The sequence below is a fragment of the Geospiza fortis genome, unplaced genomic scaffold (genome assembly GCF_000277835.1).
Source record: "Geospiza fortis unplaced genomic scaffold, GeoFor_1.0 scaffold40, whole genome shotgun sequence".
NCBI classification, from domain to species: Eukaryota; Metazoa; Chordata; class Aves; order Passeriformes; family Thraupidae; genus Geospiza; species Geospiza fortis.
Genome location: NW_005054297.1, coordinates 12,284,521 through 12,306,482, shown reverse-complemented (window position 1 = coordinate 12,306,482; position 21,962 = coordinate 12,284,521). Strand labels below are relative to the sequence as shown.

General features: G+C 37.1%; 1 protein-coding gene across 1 annotated transcript in view; it reads left to right on the top strand.

Moving 5' to 3' along the window:
- Nucleotides 1-21,962, top strand: part of CORIN (corin, serine peptidase) — a 118,883-nt gene that overhangs the window by 29,082 nt on the left and 67,839 nt on the right. Inside the window, exon 4 of the mRNA XM_031066414.1 lies at nucleotides 12,690-12,900. Coding sequence (XP_030922274.1) covers nucleotides 12,690-12,900 — 211 coding nt within the window. The remainder of the gene's footprint in view (nucleotides 1-12,689; nucleotides 12,901-21,962) is intronic.

The window sequence follows — 21,962 nt, the reverse complement described above, 5'->3', positions numbered from 1 at the left end:
CTGGAGAGGGGCCTGGAGCGGGGCAGAAGACGAGGCGGAGAGGGGCGGGATCGGGGCCGCGGGCGCTCCCGGGGAGCGAAACACGGTCACTTGCCCAAGTGCGGAGGAGGGTGAACGCCCCCCGAGCCCTAAACGATTGCTTTAAGGAATAAAGTGGAAAAGTGTTCTCGTAAAACCGAGTCCCTGTCTCAAAAGTTTCAGAAAGCGCTGGAGTTTCAAAAAGCACAGGATTTATATTTGCTTGCTTGCATCCAAGGAACCTTGGGTCTTTTCACCTGTCTAACGCATCTCTGAAACGGAACGGCTTAGTTTCTTTGCAGTCCTCCACTCAGCCTTGATGTTACCCTAATTCTTTTATCACTTAACTATGTTCAATTTGTACATGAAATAAATCTCTTTGTCACTACACAGTGCTTCTTATTATGTATTTGGGGTTCTGCCACTATTAGAATTCTACTGCAAAGAATTTTGTGTTCTGCCAGAACTACTACAGAGAGGGTCCAGCTCACCTTTTTGTTTGGTAGGAAGAAGCAATATGAAAACCACGATGGGGATAGCTGGACATAATTTGTCACGAGTGGTGCCAAAACAAGAATTCCCGTGTCTCTCTATCTCAACCTTGTGCTGCTCATACTAAAGACATTTTTCCTGTTGAAGCTAAGGTATCTAGTAACTGTATCCCAAGTCAGTCCATAAGCTTGAGTCTCCCTAATCCCCAGTATTTCCAGCAGTGATCTAATAAATAATTTTGTCTTTTAGCTAAATTTTTGTTTAATTACTCATACAAGTTGGAGTAGACTCAGTTGTGTAAGGAGTAACAGCAGCACTCGACCCATGGTAGATTTTTAGGGTATTCTTGTCCTCAAAAATAAAAAAAGAATTCAAGATGTTGTTAAACATTATTTTCTTTTGAATGGGAAATGGTTCTGGTTTTTCAGATTGGCACAGAAGAACATAAGCAATGTCCTAATTATAAGGGCAGGAATTTAGCCACTCAAACGTATCTTTGCCATGCGAATGCAAGCATGATTAGACTAATATGGTAACTATTAATTTTGTTGGTGCTTGAGTCCATGCTTGAGAGTGTTTTCTCTTCCAGCAGTACAGTGTGTTTCATTACCTCACTTATACCTAAATTGTCTCTCAAAATTAAAGACAGTGAAAAAAGCTGCCTTAAAATTTGGCAATGCAGTTCTCATTTACAATTTTTTTTCACTAGTCAAAAGAATCAAAATTCTGCTTTTCTTCCCTTGAAGAAATTTGAAATTGTATTTGCATTTCACAGGGCAAAATTAGTAAGCTGAGAGAAACATGTGGATTTTCACAAAATTCATTATCAAGAACCTGGTTTTCATCAGTTTTACCATTGTTGTTTTTTATGAGTACATGAGTATAGCTTGGAAAGGAAACTGAAGTTTCTGACATGTGAAATATATTAGCTGAAGTCCAAAGGATTCTTAAAAGCCATTATTAAATATATAGAGCAATTTTTCATTACCGTTTATGCTTATAAGGAAAAAAAAAGCTTGCTAGCTTTATCACCTGCTGTGTTACTGTTGTCAGGTAACTGCAAGTTTGCCAAAAATTTCAGATGCTTGTATGAAAATTGTAATGATATTGTTAACATTGTCATACATTTACTTCTAGCTAAGCTTGTGATTTCAATTCTCTTTAATAAATTCATGGCTCATTATTGCAGTTCTTCTGTTTGTAGTTCATCTCTTCAAATTCAGTCTGATGAAACAATGTTCCATGTAAGATATCTAAAAGACTTCAAATATTTGTTAGGATTAATATTGCAGGAAGTTCTGTGAATAACTAACACGCCCTCCTTGAAGTTCCATGTATCTTTACTCTTTGGCCTTTCAGTGGTTTCATTTAGAGTGAGAGATTCCCACTTCTGCTCAGCTTTGGAAATAAAATCAGCTTTGTTCGACTTTAAATGACGTGTGCTAATGGAGTTGTGGATGTGTGTTCCTTTAAAACTTGAAAGAACGGAAGAATTTCAGCTTTATGCCTGTTTTACATTCATCATGGGTTTTTATACTTTGTTGTTTGCATGTCAAACAGATGTTTGTTGTCAAGTTGAATCATGAATTGACCAAGAGGCTAAGCAAGACATCGCATGCTTAGTGAAATGTTCAAGGATGGTGGTAACAATGAAGCAAGGCATATCTGAAGATAATTGTTTGAGAGTTGCAGGCACTGGCTTTTGTTTCAGACCCGTCAGGTTGTTTGAAACTATTTAAAAGGTATTTGTGTGGCTATTTCAACAAAAGGATGATGATAATATATTTTTTTTCTGTTCTGTATTGTGATTGATCACTTTGTTTCCAAAGGTACACCTTACATCTGGTGGCAGTATGTGATTTTATGATTGATTGAAGTTTATCTGTTTTGTACTTCTGCATGGTCTGTTATGCATTATAACACATAGAGTACAGCCAGGTGTGGGCACAGAGTCATCATTAATATAATAAACGGTAAGTTCTAAACCTGTGTTGAAATATTGGAAGGTCAGAGCATTGATGCAACTAAGTAATGTACAGTCACTGTCATCTTTTACGATCATGTGAAATTCAAGAACAGCATAATGAGTACCATGGTTTAAAATCATTGTAGAGGTGGGAATTTGAGAAAGTGATAAACAGCCAAATACAGCTAAAGATTCATTTAGCTGTTAATCCTTACGCAAAATCTGTATTTTTCACCTTTATTATGACTGCTAATTAAAAAAAAGGTACTCTCAAGTGAAATAAAATAGCAGAACTTTATAGCAGAGGTTAGGAAAATCTTTTTCAGTGGATGGGTAGTGCAGAACCCATTGTATGCAGTGGCTGTGGGATCCTTTTCCTTGGGTGTTTCCAAGACTCAAAGTCAGGGATGACAGCGTGCTGGCAGCAACCTCACTTGGAGGAGAAAGTTAGGTGGAGACCTCCAGAGGACTCTTTCTACCAATAATTCTATGATTCTAGGGTATAAAAAATTGGGAGTAGAACATGAAAATGTTCTACTGAGCATGGTTGAAAAAAGTTTAACATTAGTGCTGGTTTAATGATATTTAAGATAATCCTGATTTTCATGGGGACACTTGTTGTTTCTCTCCAGCTAAAATAGGCAATTAAACAATGAGCTATAAGAGAGAGCATTGAAGGAAGCTATTGATATTTATTAGTGGTTTTATTTGAAAGAACAAAATTTCCATTCTGCAAAAAGCAGTTGAAGTACAAGGATTTAAAAATCTCAGTTTGCACAGGCAATTTGCAGGCATCATGTTCCAAAGATTTAAATACAACCTGAACTGACATAAAGCTGGAAAAAACTTAATCATGTTAAGCTCTTAAACATTTTCCTTTTGCACACTGAAAAATAGGGTTGTTTTTGACCTCTAATTTCTCAGGCTGAGAAAGTTTTTCAGAATTCTTCTTTGTTCACACAGCAAAAACTGGAACATTAAAGAATAACTGCATTAATGTAGCCAGCTAGGCTTGTCTACCAACAGAAGCATTCTGACTGTAGTGGTAGAAAAGGAATTAGACCTTTACTGAATATTTAAAAAATGCAACACTTAAAAGAAACCTCTAGTGTTATAAACAGGAGAGTCAGTAGCAGTTGGATAGAGAAATGGCCAGGGAAGTTGTATCTCGTGTCCTGCAAAACATATTTTGCAAAATGGGCTATCAAATTGAGAAGATCTAGGCTGCAGTATTTCCGGCTAACACAATCAATCTTAGAGACAATGACAATGCTATAACAAAACAAACACATACATACCTCTGAATAATATAGTTGTGGGAATTTCCCATAGGGAAAACAATTAATTTATTAGACTGATCAGTCTTAGTTAACCAGGGCTTTGAAGATCCGCACCCAGATCTAAAACTTCCCCTGTGAATTTCCACATGGGAAGCTGCAGGTTGCAAAGCATAGTATGTGTGTACTTGCAGTGTTTTTCTTTTCAAGTGTGAGGTGCTGTACTGTGCTCTTAGATTCTAGACAGATTTTGCAGAGAGGGGTTTTCTGTGTTAGTTTTATCTGAAAGTGAGGTGGGTATAATTATCATTGTGAGATATACTTGGAAAAAAGGCACCTAATTTCTTATTAAATAGATCAGAAGAGTGGCTATCCTAGAAAGGTAATTAACCAGAAAGAGCTGGACAGCTCAGGCACAGCCTATTTCTGTGCTGACCTATTCATAACCTAAACTATTTTAAATCTTTTAGAAAAGCACTGTGGGTTTTTTTGTTTTGTTTCAAACATAACAGTATTGGTACATAATTAAATGTTGTCAATCAAACTAGCATTCATTTTCCCTTATTGAAAACATGTTTATTAGAAAAACCCACAAATAACCCCAACCAAAAACATCTGGATGCCTGCCTGGTTCCAGTGGAGGCTACCATTTTTTATCCCCCTTTTTAAAAAAAAGCCCTATCAAGAGGGGTAAAGTCATGCACATGTTTCAGAAGAATAGCAAAATCCTGTCCAACTTAATGTACCATGGAAAGTAGCCTATAATGATAAATCTAAGTGTAAAATTAATTTCAATATATGCCTTTTGTTTAATGGCAGGCTCTTAGAAATATGTCTCCAATTTCACTAAAGAATTCTGTAATTAGGAAATGACTAATCAAAATACCAGATCTGAAACACCGGCCTGCTTGCAGGGGGGTAAATATTCAGCCTCAGCTTTGGCTCTTGAGCTTACCTGTTGTCAGCTGTGCCTGCCCAAGGGATTAAAAAGTATGTGCTTCAGCCAAGAAGAACAGCATCTGGAAGTAACTTGCTGACAGAAGTGGGGCTCCAAAAAATGAAGTGGCTTGATGAAGTGTCCAGCCTTTTGCAACATTCTTTGGTCAAGAGAATAGAATTTAAGACTTGCTCAGAGCAAGAAGTGTCTGGGGCAGACTGAATGTGGTGTTCCACTCTAAAGCAGCTGGTACAGGTTGCTTTAAAAAATAATTATGATAACATTTCACCTCTGATCTAAAATATGAGTTGTGTTTCCCTCATGGGTGATCCACTCCCTACCTGGGAGATAATGAATTGTTTTTCTCTCTACTGCAGGTGGTCAGTAGCCTTACCACCTCTCCCTTTGGTACCTTGTGGAGCACAAGGGGGAATTGACAATCTCTATTTCCTTTCATATTGTATAATTCATTAGCTGAATGAAATTAAATGCCGACCAGTTGTTCTCAGCTACTGCTGGTGCCTGACTTGTGTTTCAGATCCATGAATGGGATTTGCTGTTCTATAGTTTGTTTTCCTCTTCTCCACATAAACTATTATGAGTCAGATGGGCTTCATTTCAAGGTTGGTGATACTGACAAAGTGTCCCCATTCCCTTTGCTCTGAACCATACAGTGCTGCATGCTTTTTATGGCATTTGTTTGCTCAGTGAGCTGACTCAGCCCTAACACTGGCTAAGTTAGCTCTTGGGTGGTTTGGCACAGAAGTTGTTTCAAAGGAAATGACAAGCACACAAGGTTGAAAGGAAGCAGTATGGTACCATTGCATCAGTTCTGTTGTCTTGTGAAATGTTTTTCTGGTTGTGTCAGTTGACTTGAGAAAAGTCATGACCTTCTGTTGGAGACTTACTCAAGAAGTACCTTGCTTCTATCTTTAGGCTATCGTCACTGTTATTGAACCTTCAGGAGACAGAAGTTTGTCAAATGTCTACCCACATGTAAATGTAACCAACTTACTACTGCTTATATTCAGATTATGTTTTTGTGCTGTAATAAGGCTGTATAAATGCACTCCTCTTAAGCCTTTCTTTAGGGACTAAGACATTACACATTTCATGTGTAAATTGCCTCTGATAATTTCCCAAAGGATCATTTATGCCTAAAATACCACCTAAAATAAAAGCTATTAGTGCTTTTATGTAAGTTCTTCTTAATAATCCATGTTTCCATTTTGCAGTATACTGTAGAGGATCTCTGTTCTAGCAAATGAGAAATGCTTATTTTTCACAGCTAGAATAGGGACTTCTTTTACATTGTTTTCCATCCCTTCATCATTTTTACATGTTGGCAATGGTGATATTGCTGTTTGCACACACTTCTGCTTTTGTATTATCTACAGACACAGTATTTACCAAAGTTTTATTGGCTGTGGTAGTCCTCTTGAATGAGAAATACTGGTCAACACCACAATTTTGTTCTTGTCAAGAGAGGCTATTAGAAATGGGGACCTTGCTGTTGACCGTTGTTTATAATATTGTGCTTTTACACCAGAGTATGGAGTTAATTTGTCTTTTCCTTCGCTTTGTCAATGCTTAATGGATGCTTTTAGGTATTTCCACGGTACAACTAAATAGTTTGTCAGTTGCAAAGGAAACAAGAAGTATCATGGAATGGTGATTCTGTCACCAGTGGGTTTGTTGTTCTGTGTGGATGTTACAAATTTTGGTAGTGATAAAGCATCCCCTTAATATTTTAGTGGATTTTTTTAACAGAGAGCAGCAACATGGGAGACAGCAACAAAGCAAACACTGGTCTCTTGATTTCTTTTGGCGAATAACTGTGAGGTAGTGGTTGGCATCAGTTTAGACAAAGATAGCTGTTGAATAATTTACTTTTCACTAAGTCGCCATCTTTAAAAATTAGAGATTAATTTTAATCTTGAAACTACAGCTTTTTATGCTATTTTTTAAAAGGTGAATATATAATAAAGGAATAATATTAACCTGTGCTTTAGTTGTAAGATAATGAAACATGTTGCCTGATATACATCAGTAAGGAAACCTTAAGAAATAAATGCTTTTGAACAATGTGATTTGTATTTTATAAGCTTCTTACTGACTAGAACTTATTTTTAATTCATGGTATCATTATTGAAATTACCCCTATGAAGTTATCATTCAATACTTATTTAATAGAGTTGCAGAAATGAATTGTGTCTATTATTCTAGAAGAAGTTTTGAACTAATCAGAGCAGTTGACATGTATTTTGTACATGATGTTTCTTTTTAAGCATCAGTATGAGTGGAAGTTTAAAATACTGTTTTGATTTTGTGCTAATGTACCTGAGTAAATACAGAAGGACTATGTGCAATTGAAGAGAATCCTAGCAGGAACCACAGATGAGGGGTTTAGCTCTTCTTCATTCATTGTGTTTACTTCAATTTCTTTCACTCCACTTTCCTTGTCATGAAGAATTTGGAAACTTCTTCATTTACAGATATCTCTTTAGCAAATTTTTTATTTTTCTAGTGTTATGGTGACAGTGTGTCTTGGTTCACATTAAATCTCAAGGAGCTACAGACTTCAAGAGAGTGACGTCTTTAAAAAGGGAAGGCAAGTATTTAGAACAACACTTGAGCATATGCTAACTTCATTCCTATTCAGACAGCACTTCAGCACATGCTTAAAAGATGCTCTAAATAGAGAAGCTGTGTAGCCTCAAGATTAAAATTCAAAATAAGCTGAAGTATAGCTTTTAAAAAGTCATTTGGCATGTACCTCCCCTGTTGATTTGAATAGGGTCTGCTGGTGCTCTGAAATTATGAAAAAAAATTGTCCATATAGTATATGGCTAATTTTATCCCTAGATGTGAGGATCTGAAGAGTTTTAAGCAGTTTATTCCATCAGGATCTTGAGAACAGTGCTAAAGTTAAGAATTCCCTTAATTACCCATGGTCTGACAGAGAGGTTCTGCAACTTTTCACAAATGTCTCCCTTCTGATTCGAAGCATCCAAGTAATGCTTACTAAAACAGTGCACTTCTAATGAGATAGATGCCTTTCAGAGCTAGATGTCTCATTTTGGATATACAGTGAAAGATGTTAGATCTTGGTATGGCAGTCTCAAATATTCAGTTAGTGATTCAAAATGTATAGGAAAATAAAGTTAGGAACAGTCTTTGTAATGCTTTCGTTAGTATCTGTAATTTTAACTGCATGTAAAACACGTGTGATTCATTTAGATAGACTGAATTTTGGTAGGATGACAAGGCAGCCTGATTAAAACAAGTGTTTAATTTGTTATTTGGATAAAGGTACATTTGCAGTATTTGTGTTCTAAGTGTTTCAGCATTCCATGAGGGGAAAAAAAGAAACTGAGGCTCAAGGGACATAAAAGTGTATTGGTTTTTTAGAACTAAGACATTGGTCCAAAAAATGCACCCCCGTCACTATAGATTTAAATAGGCTGAAATTATATGTATCTAAATAGCTTACACCCTTGTAAGTATTTTTAAAATTCTTGTGTAAATAATTTTCAAAAATCTTACCTAGACCATAAACCATTAAGTGCAGAAAAGTTGGATGAAATCCAAGTAGCAGAAAATAACAAAGCATCACAAGCAAGGTTGGATGTGTTGAAGAGTAAATCGCAGTCGTGATTGAAAAGGTAATATGCACTTGTTATATATCATAATTGTTAGATAATTTCTGTGATCTTGGGTAGAGGAGAAAGTATACAAATAGGGATATAAAAGGTCTATCTGAAAATAAGAGCTGCATTAACAATACAAGGTTGTAGAAATTATAGGATGAAGCTGATATTGCAATACAGAAAGTGAAAAGAAAGTGAAAGTGAAATACAAAAGGAAATAAAATCACACGGGAGGTTATGTTGTGTAAACAGTAATTTCCACTGTGTCCAGAATAAGAGAGACTCTGGGGGGGAGACAGCAGGGGTCTCCAACAGATGGGAAGAATCATTCAGGCACTGAAGAGCTGAAATTGTCAAAGAAATGAAATGCTTTCATTATCTCACTATTTATGATGGCAAATTCAGGACAGATGGTTAAAAGATAAGCATTTTTAGCAGTCTTGAAGGGGAAATATTAAAGGAAAGCAGAAAAAGTAATTTAAAAAAAAAGAAGGATCTTTAACTATCTGATCTGAAAACAAAGCCAAGTGAACTGGATCCAAACTGAAAGTATGAAGAAAATTATGACTGACTTACATTGACTGGTATATTTTGAGTAGTATGGCGAAACTCTCTGTGATGTTTCCTTATTGACTTTTAACCATGACTCAAACCACGTCCTGACACCAACAGCTGCAGATTAACCAACAGAGTGCTTGTTAGAGGGATTGAGAGTTTTAGACTGGAGGAAATAGTAAAAATGATACAGAGATGTTGATCAGGCTTGAAAAAAATTGATGTCTAGATTTTTTTAAGCTATTTCCTTCCATAGTTTAATTTTGGTTTTCTGTCCATGTAAAGTTTTCCTTTGATTTATATTCTTATATAGTCAATATAGCCTGACACTGAGACTCATGAGAACTTTAACCTGTAGTGGGAATTATCCAAATGATCTAAATCTGTTACTCCATCTTTGATGTGGCCCTGTCCTTGCTTCTGTCTAGCCTTCCATACAGAAAGGTGACCTATAATTTCCCCTTCTCTCCCCACATCACTGAATTTTTTCCACATGACTCTCAGGTTTCTATTTAAGTTATGCTTGGTTGGCATGGAGTTTATCTTCCCTGCCATGGTCACCTCCATGCAGTGAGAAGCACCTAAAAATTATCCAAATCTTACATGGTGAAGTTCGATCTAGGCCAGCTAAGTATTTAGAGACAGTGCAGCAATGCATGAATTGAAACTAACTTTGTAGAATTGTTTCAGTTCTCAATTGTGTCTCAAAAAGTGTTCTCAATTATATGTTCATGCTACTTGAATTTGGAAAGAAAGGACATTTTCTATTAGACTGTGGTGGATTTCTCTTTATGGGCTGCCAGATATCCATCCCGTTTCTCTCTCACTCCATCCGCTCCACAGGACAGTGGGAGGCAGGAAACAAGATGAAAAATATCTTAGGTTGAGTGAAAGGCAGAGAGATCGCTTATCGATTGCAATCAGGTGCAAAACAGACCCAGGAAAATTATTTGAAAGATTGCCAATTAAAACCAGAACTGGATAGTGAGAAAAAAATATAAGAACTAAAACAGTTTCCCTCATCCTGCCCTTCTTTCACAGGCTTTGTTTCACTCCTTCATTTCCAACTCCTCTACCTCCTGCCTGCTGTGAGCGGCACAGGAGAATGGGGAATGGGGTTGTAATCAGTCCGTAAGAGTTCCACTCTGCTGCTTCTTCCTCCTCACAATTTTCCCTGCTTCAATGCTGGATCTCCTCACGGTCTGCAGTCCTTCCAGAGCAGATCCTGTGTGTGCCCTCTGGATGGGTTGCAGTTCCTCAGGATAAGCTTTCTTCACAGGCTGCAGTTCCTTCAGGGCATGGCCACCTGCTCTGGCACGGAGTCCTCCACAAGCTGCAGAGCGGATAACTGCTCCATCCCAGCTCCCTTCCATGGGCTGCAGAGGAAATTCCCGCTGTGGTGCCAGAAGAGCCTTTCCCCTTTCTTCCCTCAGCTCAGTGATACAGGATTCTTTCTCGCACTTCTGTTTTCCTCACTCAGTCCCAGTGCAGAATTTGGTTCTCCCAGCAGTGCTGTCCTCACAGCTGTGCCCTGTGGTCACGTGCTGGGTGCCAGCTGCAGCTGTCCGTGTCTGCCATGGGGCAGCTCTGGCCTCTCATCACAGAGTCCAGCCTGTGAACTCCCATTGTCGCCTGCACCTGGTACTGAGAAAGCTGAGAGAAACAGGCAGGTTTTACACTGAATTGTGTAAGAGGAAGCAAAACCCAGAGAAATAAAGTGAGTAAAGTGAGAGAAATTATATCTAAATTTTATTTTAATTGTAAATAAAATAAATTCTGGAGGAAATCCCCACCATTTCAACTAGTAGGAAGAGCACTGTTTGGGTACTCTTTAGACTCTTGGAAAAATACACTTAAGTTCAGGATAACAGATCTCAAGAAATTTAAGAAACTAATTCTATGGTGGTAGGCTACTAAAATCAAATCAGTAGGAGTGTCACACTCAAAAATTTTAACACTACAAGAAAAACAGGGTCTGAAGAAATGGATAGTTTTTATTACAACATCTGATACAGAGAGAATGAAATACTATTAGCATTTCTGTCAAAGGAAAATTTAGCCAGTAAATGGTAATGGTTTACAAGGATCTTGTGGCCTTAATGGTTACTGCAATGGTTAAAACATATCACATCACCCTCCAGCCACAAGGTTTCACTCTACTAACTCTTGTTTTGTCTTTCAGCAGCTCTGACCTTAACCTCTAGTTTCTGTCACTGCACTGCCCCACCCCTTCTCCTCTCTTGGAAAAAAATATTTTTTGCCAAAAAGCTCTTCAATCAAATTATTTGATCCAAGTGAAATAGTTGTTTTTCTCCTCTTCCTCTCCTTTCACCCTGTGCCCACCAAAAAACGACATTGTGGTGCATGCGAAGAGAGAAAAGGCAGGCAGCCTGATGTGCAGAGCTAGTTCATTGCATGGCCTCATAAATCTGGAAGCAGCAAGCCCTTCTGGGTGAGGAACTATGGCCTTATTATCATTACAGGCATGGCTCAGTTTTTTAAAACTGAAAAGAGAGATTAAGCTTAGCTGCAGTTCTAGTTGCTTTTTTTTGGGGCTATGATGAACTTTGTCTTTTGGGAGAGAAGGTAGGTGGTTATTTCCAGTCAGCTCAGCCTGCTAGTTCAGTGTATTTTGTGCAGATGCAGGCTGTAGGAACAATTTGAAGAGGAAAATAGGAAAGGAAAAATGTGTGGTTTAAATTAGTTTCAGCAGGACTGAATATGAAACTGTACACTTGCACTGCAATTGTTGGAGTAGAAAAAAGCACTTTTTAACCAGTTCAATCCATTTGGCAATTGCTGGTGATAAACAGAAAACTCTTAATTCAGATGAATGTCAGAAATTACTCATATAACTAAGGACCATGCTATTCTGATCAACAGTGTTTTCACATGCTGTTATTCCCATTCACTGCTCTTCTTACCTTCCTGTAGGTATTGCCAAAACTAGTTTATAATCCCCATAATTGCAGCCTTACAGTACATGAAAGGATCCTATAAGAATGATGGATAGAGACTATTTATATTTTTCTCTGTGTGATCATTCTGTTTCAAGGACAGGTCCTGGGTTTATTATCTTCTTTCTTTTAAAAATTATATAATTGCCACAAAATTCCTTGTTCTTATCAATGAATTTTGAATTCATTGCTCTGCTGTCTAGCCAGTAAGTACCACAAAAGGATCAGATAGCTCCAAGGGACTGTGCCCTTCTCTGTCATGACTGCATAAATTTTAAAAAGGTCTAAAGCAGTCCATGCATGTGATCTCAGCCAAAAATGTCAGTGCTTCTTGCCACATGCCATGGCAGGGACCGTCTTGCAGTTGTGCCTCAGGAGATACCTGATGATCTCATGAATAATTTTGATGAAATTTCACTTGATGAAATTTCTACTTGTGAAAGTAGAATGGTAGCGAAAAGAGAAACTTTATGTTAATGCTAAAGCCAGAGCAGCTTCAGAACCCATTTTTTTCTGTGTGACTTCTATTCTCAGCTTCCACTGAATTTTATTGTATCCAGGCTGTGTCAGAAAAAAATTGGTTTTATTTCTATTCCAGTTTTGTAATAAGTCAGAGGATTGCGGAAATAGCTAAAAGCTTATTTGGTTTTCCAAGCTAAGCTTCTCTGGTGTAATTTTTTTCTTATTTTTTGACAGTATTATAATAGCATTATGGAATGTATTCTTACCTGTGAGATACCAGCATTGTTTTTATACTATATATACTGACTATTCAGTTCAATACATGCTATTCAGTGGTCATACTATTGTTCTAAATATACTGTTTTGATTTCACAGGTGCCTGCAGAAATATCACCAACAGCCAGTGCCAAATGCTGCCATATAACTACACCACTGTAACTTCAGTTCTCTCCATCGTCAAGAGTATTGAAATGGAAAAGTTCCTGAAGTTCTTCAGTTACCTCAGTCGTCTCAACTGCTATCAGCACATCATGCTCTTTGGCTGCAGTCTCGCTCTTCCTGAATGCATCAGTGACGGTGATGACAGGTATTTGGGAATGAAAATCCATCAGCGGCTAGAGCCAATCGTGGTAAAATACTCTCTGTCTAATCAGACAAGGGAAGATCCAAACTAAGCCTATGACCTCATTGCAAAATTCCTGTCTGTCAAAGCTATTGACAACATTTCTGCCATGATAAGCCAACTATAATAGAGCTCTTTCAGAAAAATGTTGCCACTGTGTAAACTAAAATTGTGATATTGGGGCAGTCAGGCTTATTTTCCTAAAGAAGCCTGTCCAGAGTTCTTCTGCCTAATTTCTCCAATCTGGCTATGCCAGAATGGAATGTTTTGTAACAACAATAATTCCTTGGATATGTATAGTATTGTCATAGATTGGGATGGCTGTTTGTTAAACTTCAAATTTGGTCAGTCATTTCCTTCAGCAAAGTTATTATTTTAAATATATTTTTTGGTATTAAATTAGCAGGATATGTTCAGGGTGACATAAACTATTCTGGAAGTTTAAGGAGAATATCTATTACTGCATTTACATAATTTCATAACATTAGTATAATGTGCATGCATTTTTAAATTGAGTTTGATTTGAAAGAGGATCAGTGCATTTAGAAGAGCTAAAATCAAAACATGACACAAAAAGGGGAAAAGGAATATTTTTAAAATATATATACACAATCTTTGATGTTTCTGGAGGGTGAAAGAGAGAGGATAGATTTCTTTCTCCTTGTTTTCATTTTTTATTTCCAGTTCTTCCACTGTGAAATTTAGTGGAAGAGAATATGACAATTGAATAAGTGTTTCAAACAACATAACAAGCCCAGGAAGTTGAAAGCTGTGCAGTTTAGAAGGAATAGGATACTTATGAAAGAAGTTCTGTGACAACTGGTCAAAAATTCAGTTGCCAATGAAAGGTACTATCTCACCCCAGGCAATATATGCCTGCCACTTCCCATGCGTCACAATGATTCCTGGACTGGCTAATTCAGCTCACTAAAGTGACAGAAAATTAACCCAGAATAAAGGTGTACAGGTGGTTACACAGATAGGATTAGTGGGGAGGAAAGTGAGCACAGGCAACAGTGGAATGAGACTCATCTTTAGACTGGCTGAGTGGTTTAAAACAAATGCAAAGTGTACATATCTTTAGTGTACGTATCTTTAGCCTGCCAAAAGGTATTTTAAATTAACCCTACTTAATTGAGTGCATTATTAGTTATAGCACCTCTGCTCCAATTCAGTATTACAATTTTTCTACTTAACAAATCTGATAACAAACAGCCTTACAATACCTGTTTTCTCTAAAAATTATTGAACAAAATAAGAAAAGTGGGTTTAGGTAATATATTGATGCATTTAAATGTTCAACAACAGAATAGGCCATTTCTCTGTTGCTTTACTTATTCTGCCTTCTTTGGAATTTGACTTTCACAAACTTGTTAAGAGTGAGTTGTGTGTATCAAAAGTGCAAAATTCTTAAACCAGTCAAATAAGTGAAATGGTGGAAGGATAAATTTTGGATGTTTCTTTTCCATTCTTTCCTGAAGACATGTTTTTGCTCTGGTTTTCAGTCAACCGAAATACTTTGAGATTCAGGGGTCAGGGGTTTTCTTTGGGCTTTTCCTTTTCCCCCTTTCCCCTCTTTTCTCTTTTTGTTTTTCCTGCTTTCCATAGCAGCAACTTTCCCCCATTAATTAACAATGTCAAAGCTGCAACTAGATTTTGATGTCCTGTTTTATGTCTTGGAGGTCACAGTGATTCCTCTATTTGTATTTTAAATTTTTTTTTGGTGGAAAATATTGTTGCCCCTGCAGACTGATGGGAAGAAGATCCAATGTGAGACTGCAAATGATGTAAGATTATGTTAGAATCTGACTTCAGTTTTAGTAATAATATCTCCAGAGTTTGCTGTGGATGTCACTGAAAATGCAGTGACTGCAGTCAGAGTGGCAACCACGGGAAGAACAGTAAGAGTGGATTGACAGTGTCCTGGTTAGTTAAGTCTAGTTTGCTAAACCTCAGTTGTCCTAATTTAAATTACGGTTTCTCCTTTAAACAAGAATACCGTTTTTTTTTTCCTGTAGGTGACTAAGTGATTTTTGTGATTACTGTCCTTTTTGTAGCATCTAATTATTGCAGGCAAACACACATATTTTACAGCCAAGAATAATTTATTTTAAGGAGCGTCAGATCTGCAAAAAGTAGTTATTAACACCATCCCTTCCCTTTTCAACCCAGCCCCTTCCCTGCCCCATAAGTCCTGTCAGTGAGATCTAGAGAAAAGCATATAACATAGTAGGGGGAAGTTACTTTGTATATGCTGAGTACAGATACCAAAAATGAAAGAGGCAAGCCCGTGTTAGGTCTGTTGAATAAGGGACTCTGGTTAGCAAAAAGATACTGAAGCAGAAGAGTCACTGTGGAAAGCCTCTGGCGGTACCGAATGCAGAAGTGTCCATCTGCTGTAGTGCATTTTGGGGGGGGGGGTGACTGTGGTTGTCTAGTACATACAGTATGACAAAACATCCCCTCATGTTGTGAGCAGCTGTTACTGACATCGTCATTATTTCCTGCCGTCAGTTACAGCTGGCTCATTCTAACGTCAGCCGTTCCATATCTGATCATCACTTTTCATTTGTTGTTCTCTCTTTGCTTTGCAGAGCAATTGTCCCTAATGTATGTAAAGCTTAATGTGACAAATGTTGTTTACACAGTGTGGAAGAGATGAAGCTCCTGTGATGCCTGGATGTCTATTCTTAGGTATTGTTGAGAGTCTATTGGCAGCTTGCAGCCAAGGGAGCAGTAATTGTGGCAGCGCGTTACAAGAAGGAACAAGAGGGAAAGTTACAAGCGCTGCTCTTTGGCATCCAGTGAGCTGTCATTACATAGCTTTTCTCTGATATTTAAACTTATGTCTGTTTCCCATTTATTTTTCATGTATTTATAGACAATGTTTTCATTAACACTTGAAGGAGATTTAAGTTTCTAGGCAGAGAGCATAGTCAGTGTTTGTGTAGTTAGGTACAGGGAGTTCTGAATACTACCACAGTACTGTTGCTCTTCAGAAATGATCTTCTGTATCTTACCGCAATGAAACCATGTGTGACAGTAAAAATGCAGTAATTTTAAAAGCTGTTTAATTTCAGCGACTGCATATAAAATCAGCTATCCCTGCTCTTTTAAGAAAGTACGTAACAGTATCTATAGACTATTTTCTAGTACAGAAAGTTTAAAAGTACAACTAAAACCTGTGTGAAAATGGAAAATAGAAATTTGAAGTGCAGTAAGGCTTTTTTGCATGCTTACCCATAATTTTTGTAGTAAGGGACTGCTTACATAAAGGTGTCATGCAACTTCATCCTTCTTGAGTGGCTGGATGAGATCTTTAAGTCAATACAACTTAAAAATCAGTCTTAAAAAGCCCTGTCCTACCACAGTCCATCAGCACTGCTAAGAAAACATGAAAATTAATACCAGTGGAACACCTTAAACTAGATGTGCTGAGCTAATGACATCTAAAACATTCCCAGTAATAACTTTGTCCTTTTGGGTAGTAATAGTCTGTATCCTCTGACCATCACATGCAACACTGGTACTTGGTTGTAAGAGAGATCTGTCCTCAGAGATATTGGTTATGATTAATGATTTAATCTAGTGAATTCTCTCTCAGCACTGAAGGACACTAAGAGTGGGCCAAAGGTCAGTTACTACAACATAGTGGATGTTTATTTATAGCAACTCACATGCATTGGATTCCACAATTCAAGAAGACAATAAAAGTTAATCAGCAATGTTTTCAGATTTCAAAAGGAAAAAAAAAGGATGTATTTTAAAGCCAAAATTAATATAAAATGTAAAGATTTTAAATCATTAGAGAAATTTATAGTGGGTCAGCTTATTACTGCATAATGCAAACAGACTCGTTGATTGATGCTTTCTAATATTTCTTCCACTCTATGAAAAGATCAAATTTCATCAAGAGACTTGGAAAAATAGGCAGACTATATAAGATCCTTAAGGCCCATATACATGTCTTATTTTGGCTTTTTATGCTGGGGATAAATTTGAAGCTTATGGATTCTCATAGCCCTGTGCTGTCATGCTTCCTTTAAAACAGAAATAATAGCTTGAGTACTTACATTAATCCTCTTTGTAGAAGTATATTCCAGAAAGCAGAGGAAATGCCTTCTATTGAGAGTTCCTCAGAGTCTCCTATCTTTGGAAATCAAACTTAATTTAGGCTAGAAAATAGTATTAGGGCAATGCAAATTAAAAAGGTGCTCCCAAACTAAAATTCCAATGCACCTTGCATTTCTATACATTTTTGCTCACTATGCTTTTTTCATGTCAGATATCTTTTAAAATAGGGTTGTGAAATGGCTTGTCTTCAGTTAGGGCTCAAAGAGTCCATTGGAGATCATGGCTTTTTATGCTGCATGCTGCACAAACATGCACTGAGGGGCAGCCGCCTGCCTCCAAAAGTTTACAGCCAACATGAAGAAAACAAGTAAAGGATTGGAAGAGAAAGTAATGTTGGCACATTAATGGCTTGGGAAGCCAAAACTGAGCAAGAAATTTGCAGTAGAGCAGAGAACTACTCAGTAACATTTATAGCCTGTATCTTTAGGAACAACATTATTTTTCATCTTGATTAAACCCTGAAAATTAATTTCACTTATTCATTCACTTAACTTGTGGTCTAATGCACAGTGAGTGTATGGCAAAACTCTCTGCCGTAAGTCAACGTTTTTTTCCTCCCTCAGATTAATTCTAAAGAGCAAAACAATACAACGAAAGGAAAAGACTGCCTTTGATTTTCTCTTTCCTAGAAAGAGTTAGATGTAAATACCTATATGCAACATATTTTATTGTGCTGTAGTATCTATGCTACACACTGCAGTAGCCAGGTAAAGACTTACAGAAAGCCAAAGACATCAGAATAGGTCAACATGGTATGTTTGGAATGGGAGAAATTAACTAATGAAAATTAGGTTAATACTAAATAGGTTCTAAGAAGCTGTGAATAGTTTGTATGCAGTCAAATGTTCTTTGAAGAGCTGCTGATATGACTCATAGTGGCAAATTCGATTCTGTGGTTGATTTGCTTAATCAATCAAATAAATTGATTTTCTAAAGCAATAAAATAATTTTTTCTGGTTGATTGTCTTAATCTTTTTTCTGTAATTAGTAAAAAGGAAAAACCAAATAGTATGATTTTCACTGTGGACTTAAAATAGGATGAAATATTAGGTCCAAAAAACAAATCCAGAAATACGTGTGGTGTCTTTTATTAAAAGCTGTCAACTGTTCAAAACAATTTAATTCATGTCCTGTTAGAAAATGGAAAGGAATCAGTCTTCATAGAGTAATAGATATCTGCCTGTCATGTTTAGTATAATCCATGAATGAGACCAGTGGTGTGGTTATTTCCTTTTTCCTGTTTTTGTGAACGTCACTTGAAACTTATCCATGTTCTTTGTTTCTCCTGCTGACAGTAAAATTAATTATATTTTATCACATTTATAACAGCTAAACTTACTAAAATAATGAGATGTTATTAAAAACCTACATTTTAGAGTTAATTGAGGCTTTTGAAGTGTTTAGGAGAAAAAGCTGACTGATCACATGGATCTTGTTTACACAGCTAATGAGAATTTTTGTTTTAAGGCTTTGAACAGGAAGCTGTTAGCATACATTTGAGTTAGTATCTATTACACAAAGTCCATATTTGGTTTAATTGTGTATGAATGATGTATGGATATGTATGAGTTTGTATAGGCAATCCTCCACTGGCATGCTTCAGTTTTGTTTTAATCTGCTTGATTTTGGCAACAAAAGCAGGTAAATATGCCGAGACAAAACAGCAGCTGCTAGGGCCTCTGAGTGAACAATCCCATAGGTAGTCTGTGACCCAGCTTTTATGCTGTCTTTTTATAGTGCACCTGTGTGAGATGTCAAATTATAGATGCAGAGGGAACTTTGCCATTCTGCAGTTTTAAGAAATGTTCAAATTTTACACATTTATGAAGTTACCTTCAGAGTAATTTTTGAAGAAAAGGTATTGAGAAACCCTCTTGGAAGGACATTTAGAATCCTCTCTCATAAACCTATCAGAGATGCTTTCATTGAAATTGGTGGTATTTCCTTTTAAACATTAAGCTACTGCACTGATGACAATCACTTACCAGGTCTCCAAGGAATAACGTGGGACAGTTTTCTCCTACCACCGTGTTGTGTCTTCATGTTTTTCGCATGACTTCATCCAGTGTAGTTCTTGCCATGACCCAGGCACATGGAGTGGAGGCTTCTTTCAGCTGCTTATAAGTGGCTACCAGTTGTTTCCTGGGTTTTGCAGTCCTTTCACATCCTGTGTGAGTTGCTCATAATACACTTCCTTTTTGATGGTGCCTCTTTAGCCTAAGGAATTTAACATGACCCACAAAGGCTGTTCCAGCTGTAGTTCTGGCAATAGTTGTTTGACAAGGAGATACAGAAATTTAGAATTGCATTTAGGATTCAATTCAAAATAAAGCAGAGGTGATGTTCAGTGGGTGAAGTGGTTTATACATAGAATGTTTGAAATCACGTCTTTTGTTTTAAATGTTGCCATGACTTGGCTTGCAGCCCTTCAGAATCCAGCAGACTAATTGTGTGACAAAAACTCACACTGTTGTAAAATCTGTCTTTGGATATAACCGAGTCATAATCCAGTCTTCAGTTTTTAAATCTGGGTATGGTCCATTTAAATGCAGTTGTGACTTGAACCACACAACCTTGGAGGTCCAGCTAGTGAAAAACATGTATAGTCAAATCCTGTCAAAAAGGAACACAAAAATTAGAGATTGTGATAGAGGAATACACAGGGTCTGTGTTATTTGAAAAAGCCCAGGACACCAAAACAAATGAATATTTTTTTCATAATGTTCTCCTTTCTACATGTTAATAACCTTCCAATAGATGTAATTTAACTGCTAGTTATAATAATGACGTTATGGTGTAATTTTTTGATAAGCAAAATGTTGAGGCTAGAGTTGCTAATGGCAGATAGTCAACATGTTGTGAGAAACATTTTGTAAGGCTTTATGCAATGTCAGTACTCAATGTCAGCTCCAGTCTACCATCAAATTGACAGCACACTAATTCAAGGTGAAGTAGAACTAATTTACAGCAACAAGAAAGTGAAGTGGTTGAGAGGTGTAATGCACTGGGGAGGGTTTCAAACTAGCAAAACCGTCTGTTTAATGTATCTGCAAAATAGCACTAGATAGTTCCTGTGTACTTCTGTAAGTGTTTATGTGCAGTAACAGATGTCATAAAAAGCCATGATTGAAAACATGTTTCAGTGATGAATTCAGTGTTTCAGACATGAATTTCTAAATGTAAGGAGACAGTGAATAAAATCGGGGTGACTTGAAATGGAAAATTGAATAGGTAATAAATAGATACATGGATCAAAGCAGATCTACAATATGCAGATCCAGAAAGTAATGAAATAGTTGCACAGAAGAAGGATCAAGAAGAAAATAAATCCTCAAGCCCCAATTCCTGCTCTAAGGAAAGATAATTTTTCAAAAACCAAAATTTAATTTCTGCTGTCCTATGAGTATAACATGTTCTTCATGAGACATGAGTGAGACTTTTAGTCTCTGTAACTGTTGAGGCTTGGCTGCTGTGGGTGGACCTAAAGGGTCCCAATAGCTCAGGGTGGTGCTGGATCTAGGTACGGGGCCTGAAGTTAACTCTGTGGTGCTAGTTCTTTTACACAGGTGCAGTCTCAGGAAGGACAAACTAGGGACAAAATATAGGGGAGAAGGACAGAGAGATAGGATGCTGGAAGGAATGTGTTTTCCACATTCAGAGAACTGTCCCTTCGCTGCCCACAAACTGTTTAGAATTACTGGTATGTATAATTTATCAATAAGTCAATGTAAAGAGAGAGGGATTAACTAAGAAATTAATTTTAAAAAATGAAAAGTTAAAAAAGTAATATAGAAATATAGACATTGGCATCCTGCATTGGTCAGAATTAGGTGTGTGGTCCAATGCATGTGAAGCCAGCCTTTGTCATAGCAGACAGCATCAAAACTTCATGCAGTGTTTCACCCTCCCCACTGATGTAACTTCAGAGTGTGTGTTGGGGGGAGTTATGGATGCACCAGAGTTAAAAGGCTATCATATAGAGAAACACTTTTGAGAACAATCTGGGCATGGAAATGTCTGCTTGAAACTATATTTCACAATGCTGCACAGAGAAGTTAAGGGAAGGAGGCAGAAAGGAAAATCAGGAGGGCCAGTTATTTTATTAATGAATATGTTGTTGATTGATTGCCTTCAGCCCTGTTGTTGCAATGCTTTTCTGTGTGTATTATCTGTTATAAGCTGTGGTTTATGGTTCCTAAGTTGGTATGTTAACTAGAGATCATAAGTAATTCTTCTGCACATGCAATATATTATTAATAATAATATATTATTTCTTATAAATAAATACTGATAATTTATGTAGGTGAAATAATTTTTTACAACTACTCTTAAAATTAGCATGGCTTTTTGTTAATGTCTGTTTGCTAGTTTAGAAAAGTATGCTTTTTCACAGAATAAAATTTATTTAATTTAATAAACTGCAATAGTTGTAGGGTAGGAACTTTAGGTGAAACATTGCGTTTTCATAAACATTTCAAGAATATTAACACTGATCTTCCTGTTCGACTGGTGTATCTGGGCTCACAACCAGAAACATACAGATGAGGTAACATTTTATCTTAGTATGGTAGATAGACCTCTTCTACTAGATATGAGTACACCCTGTTGTGCAGGAATTAGTAAACAAAATGGTTTCAGATTAAAGTGGGGTTAAAGAATTCTCAAAAAATTCCTATGCTTTTCAGCTCATGTTTAACTTCTTTTCGTGCCCATCCATCTTATAAACAAATAGCTTGTAAACCATCTGCACTCAAACCCTATTGAGGATTCAGTTAGTGAGACATGCTTACCTCTCACAAGTCTGTCTCTGTCAGAAGTTATTGTTGACCTGTTGGAGACCCCGTGGGAAAGCACCAGGCTCTCAGGCTGAGCAGGGCAGTCAAACTAGAATC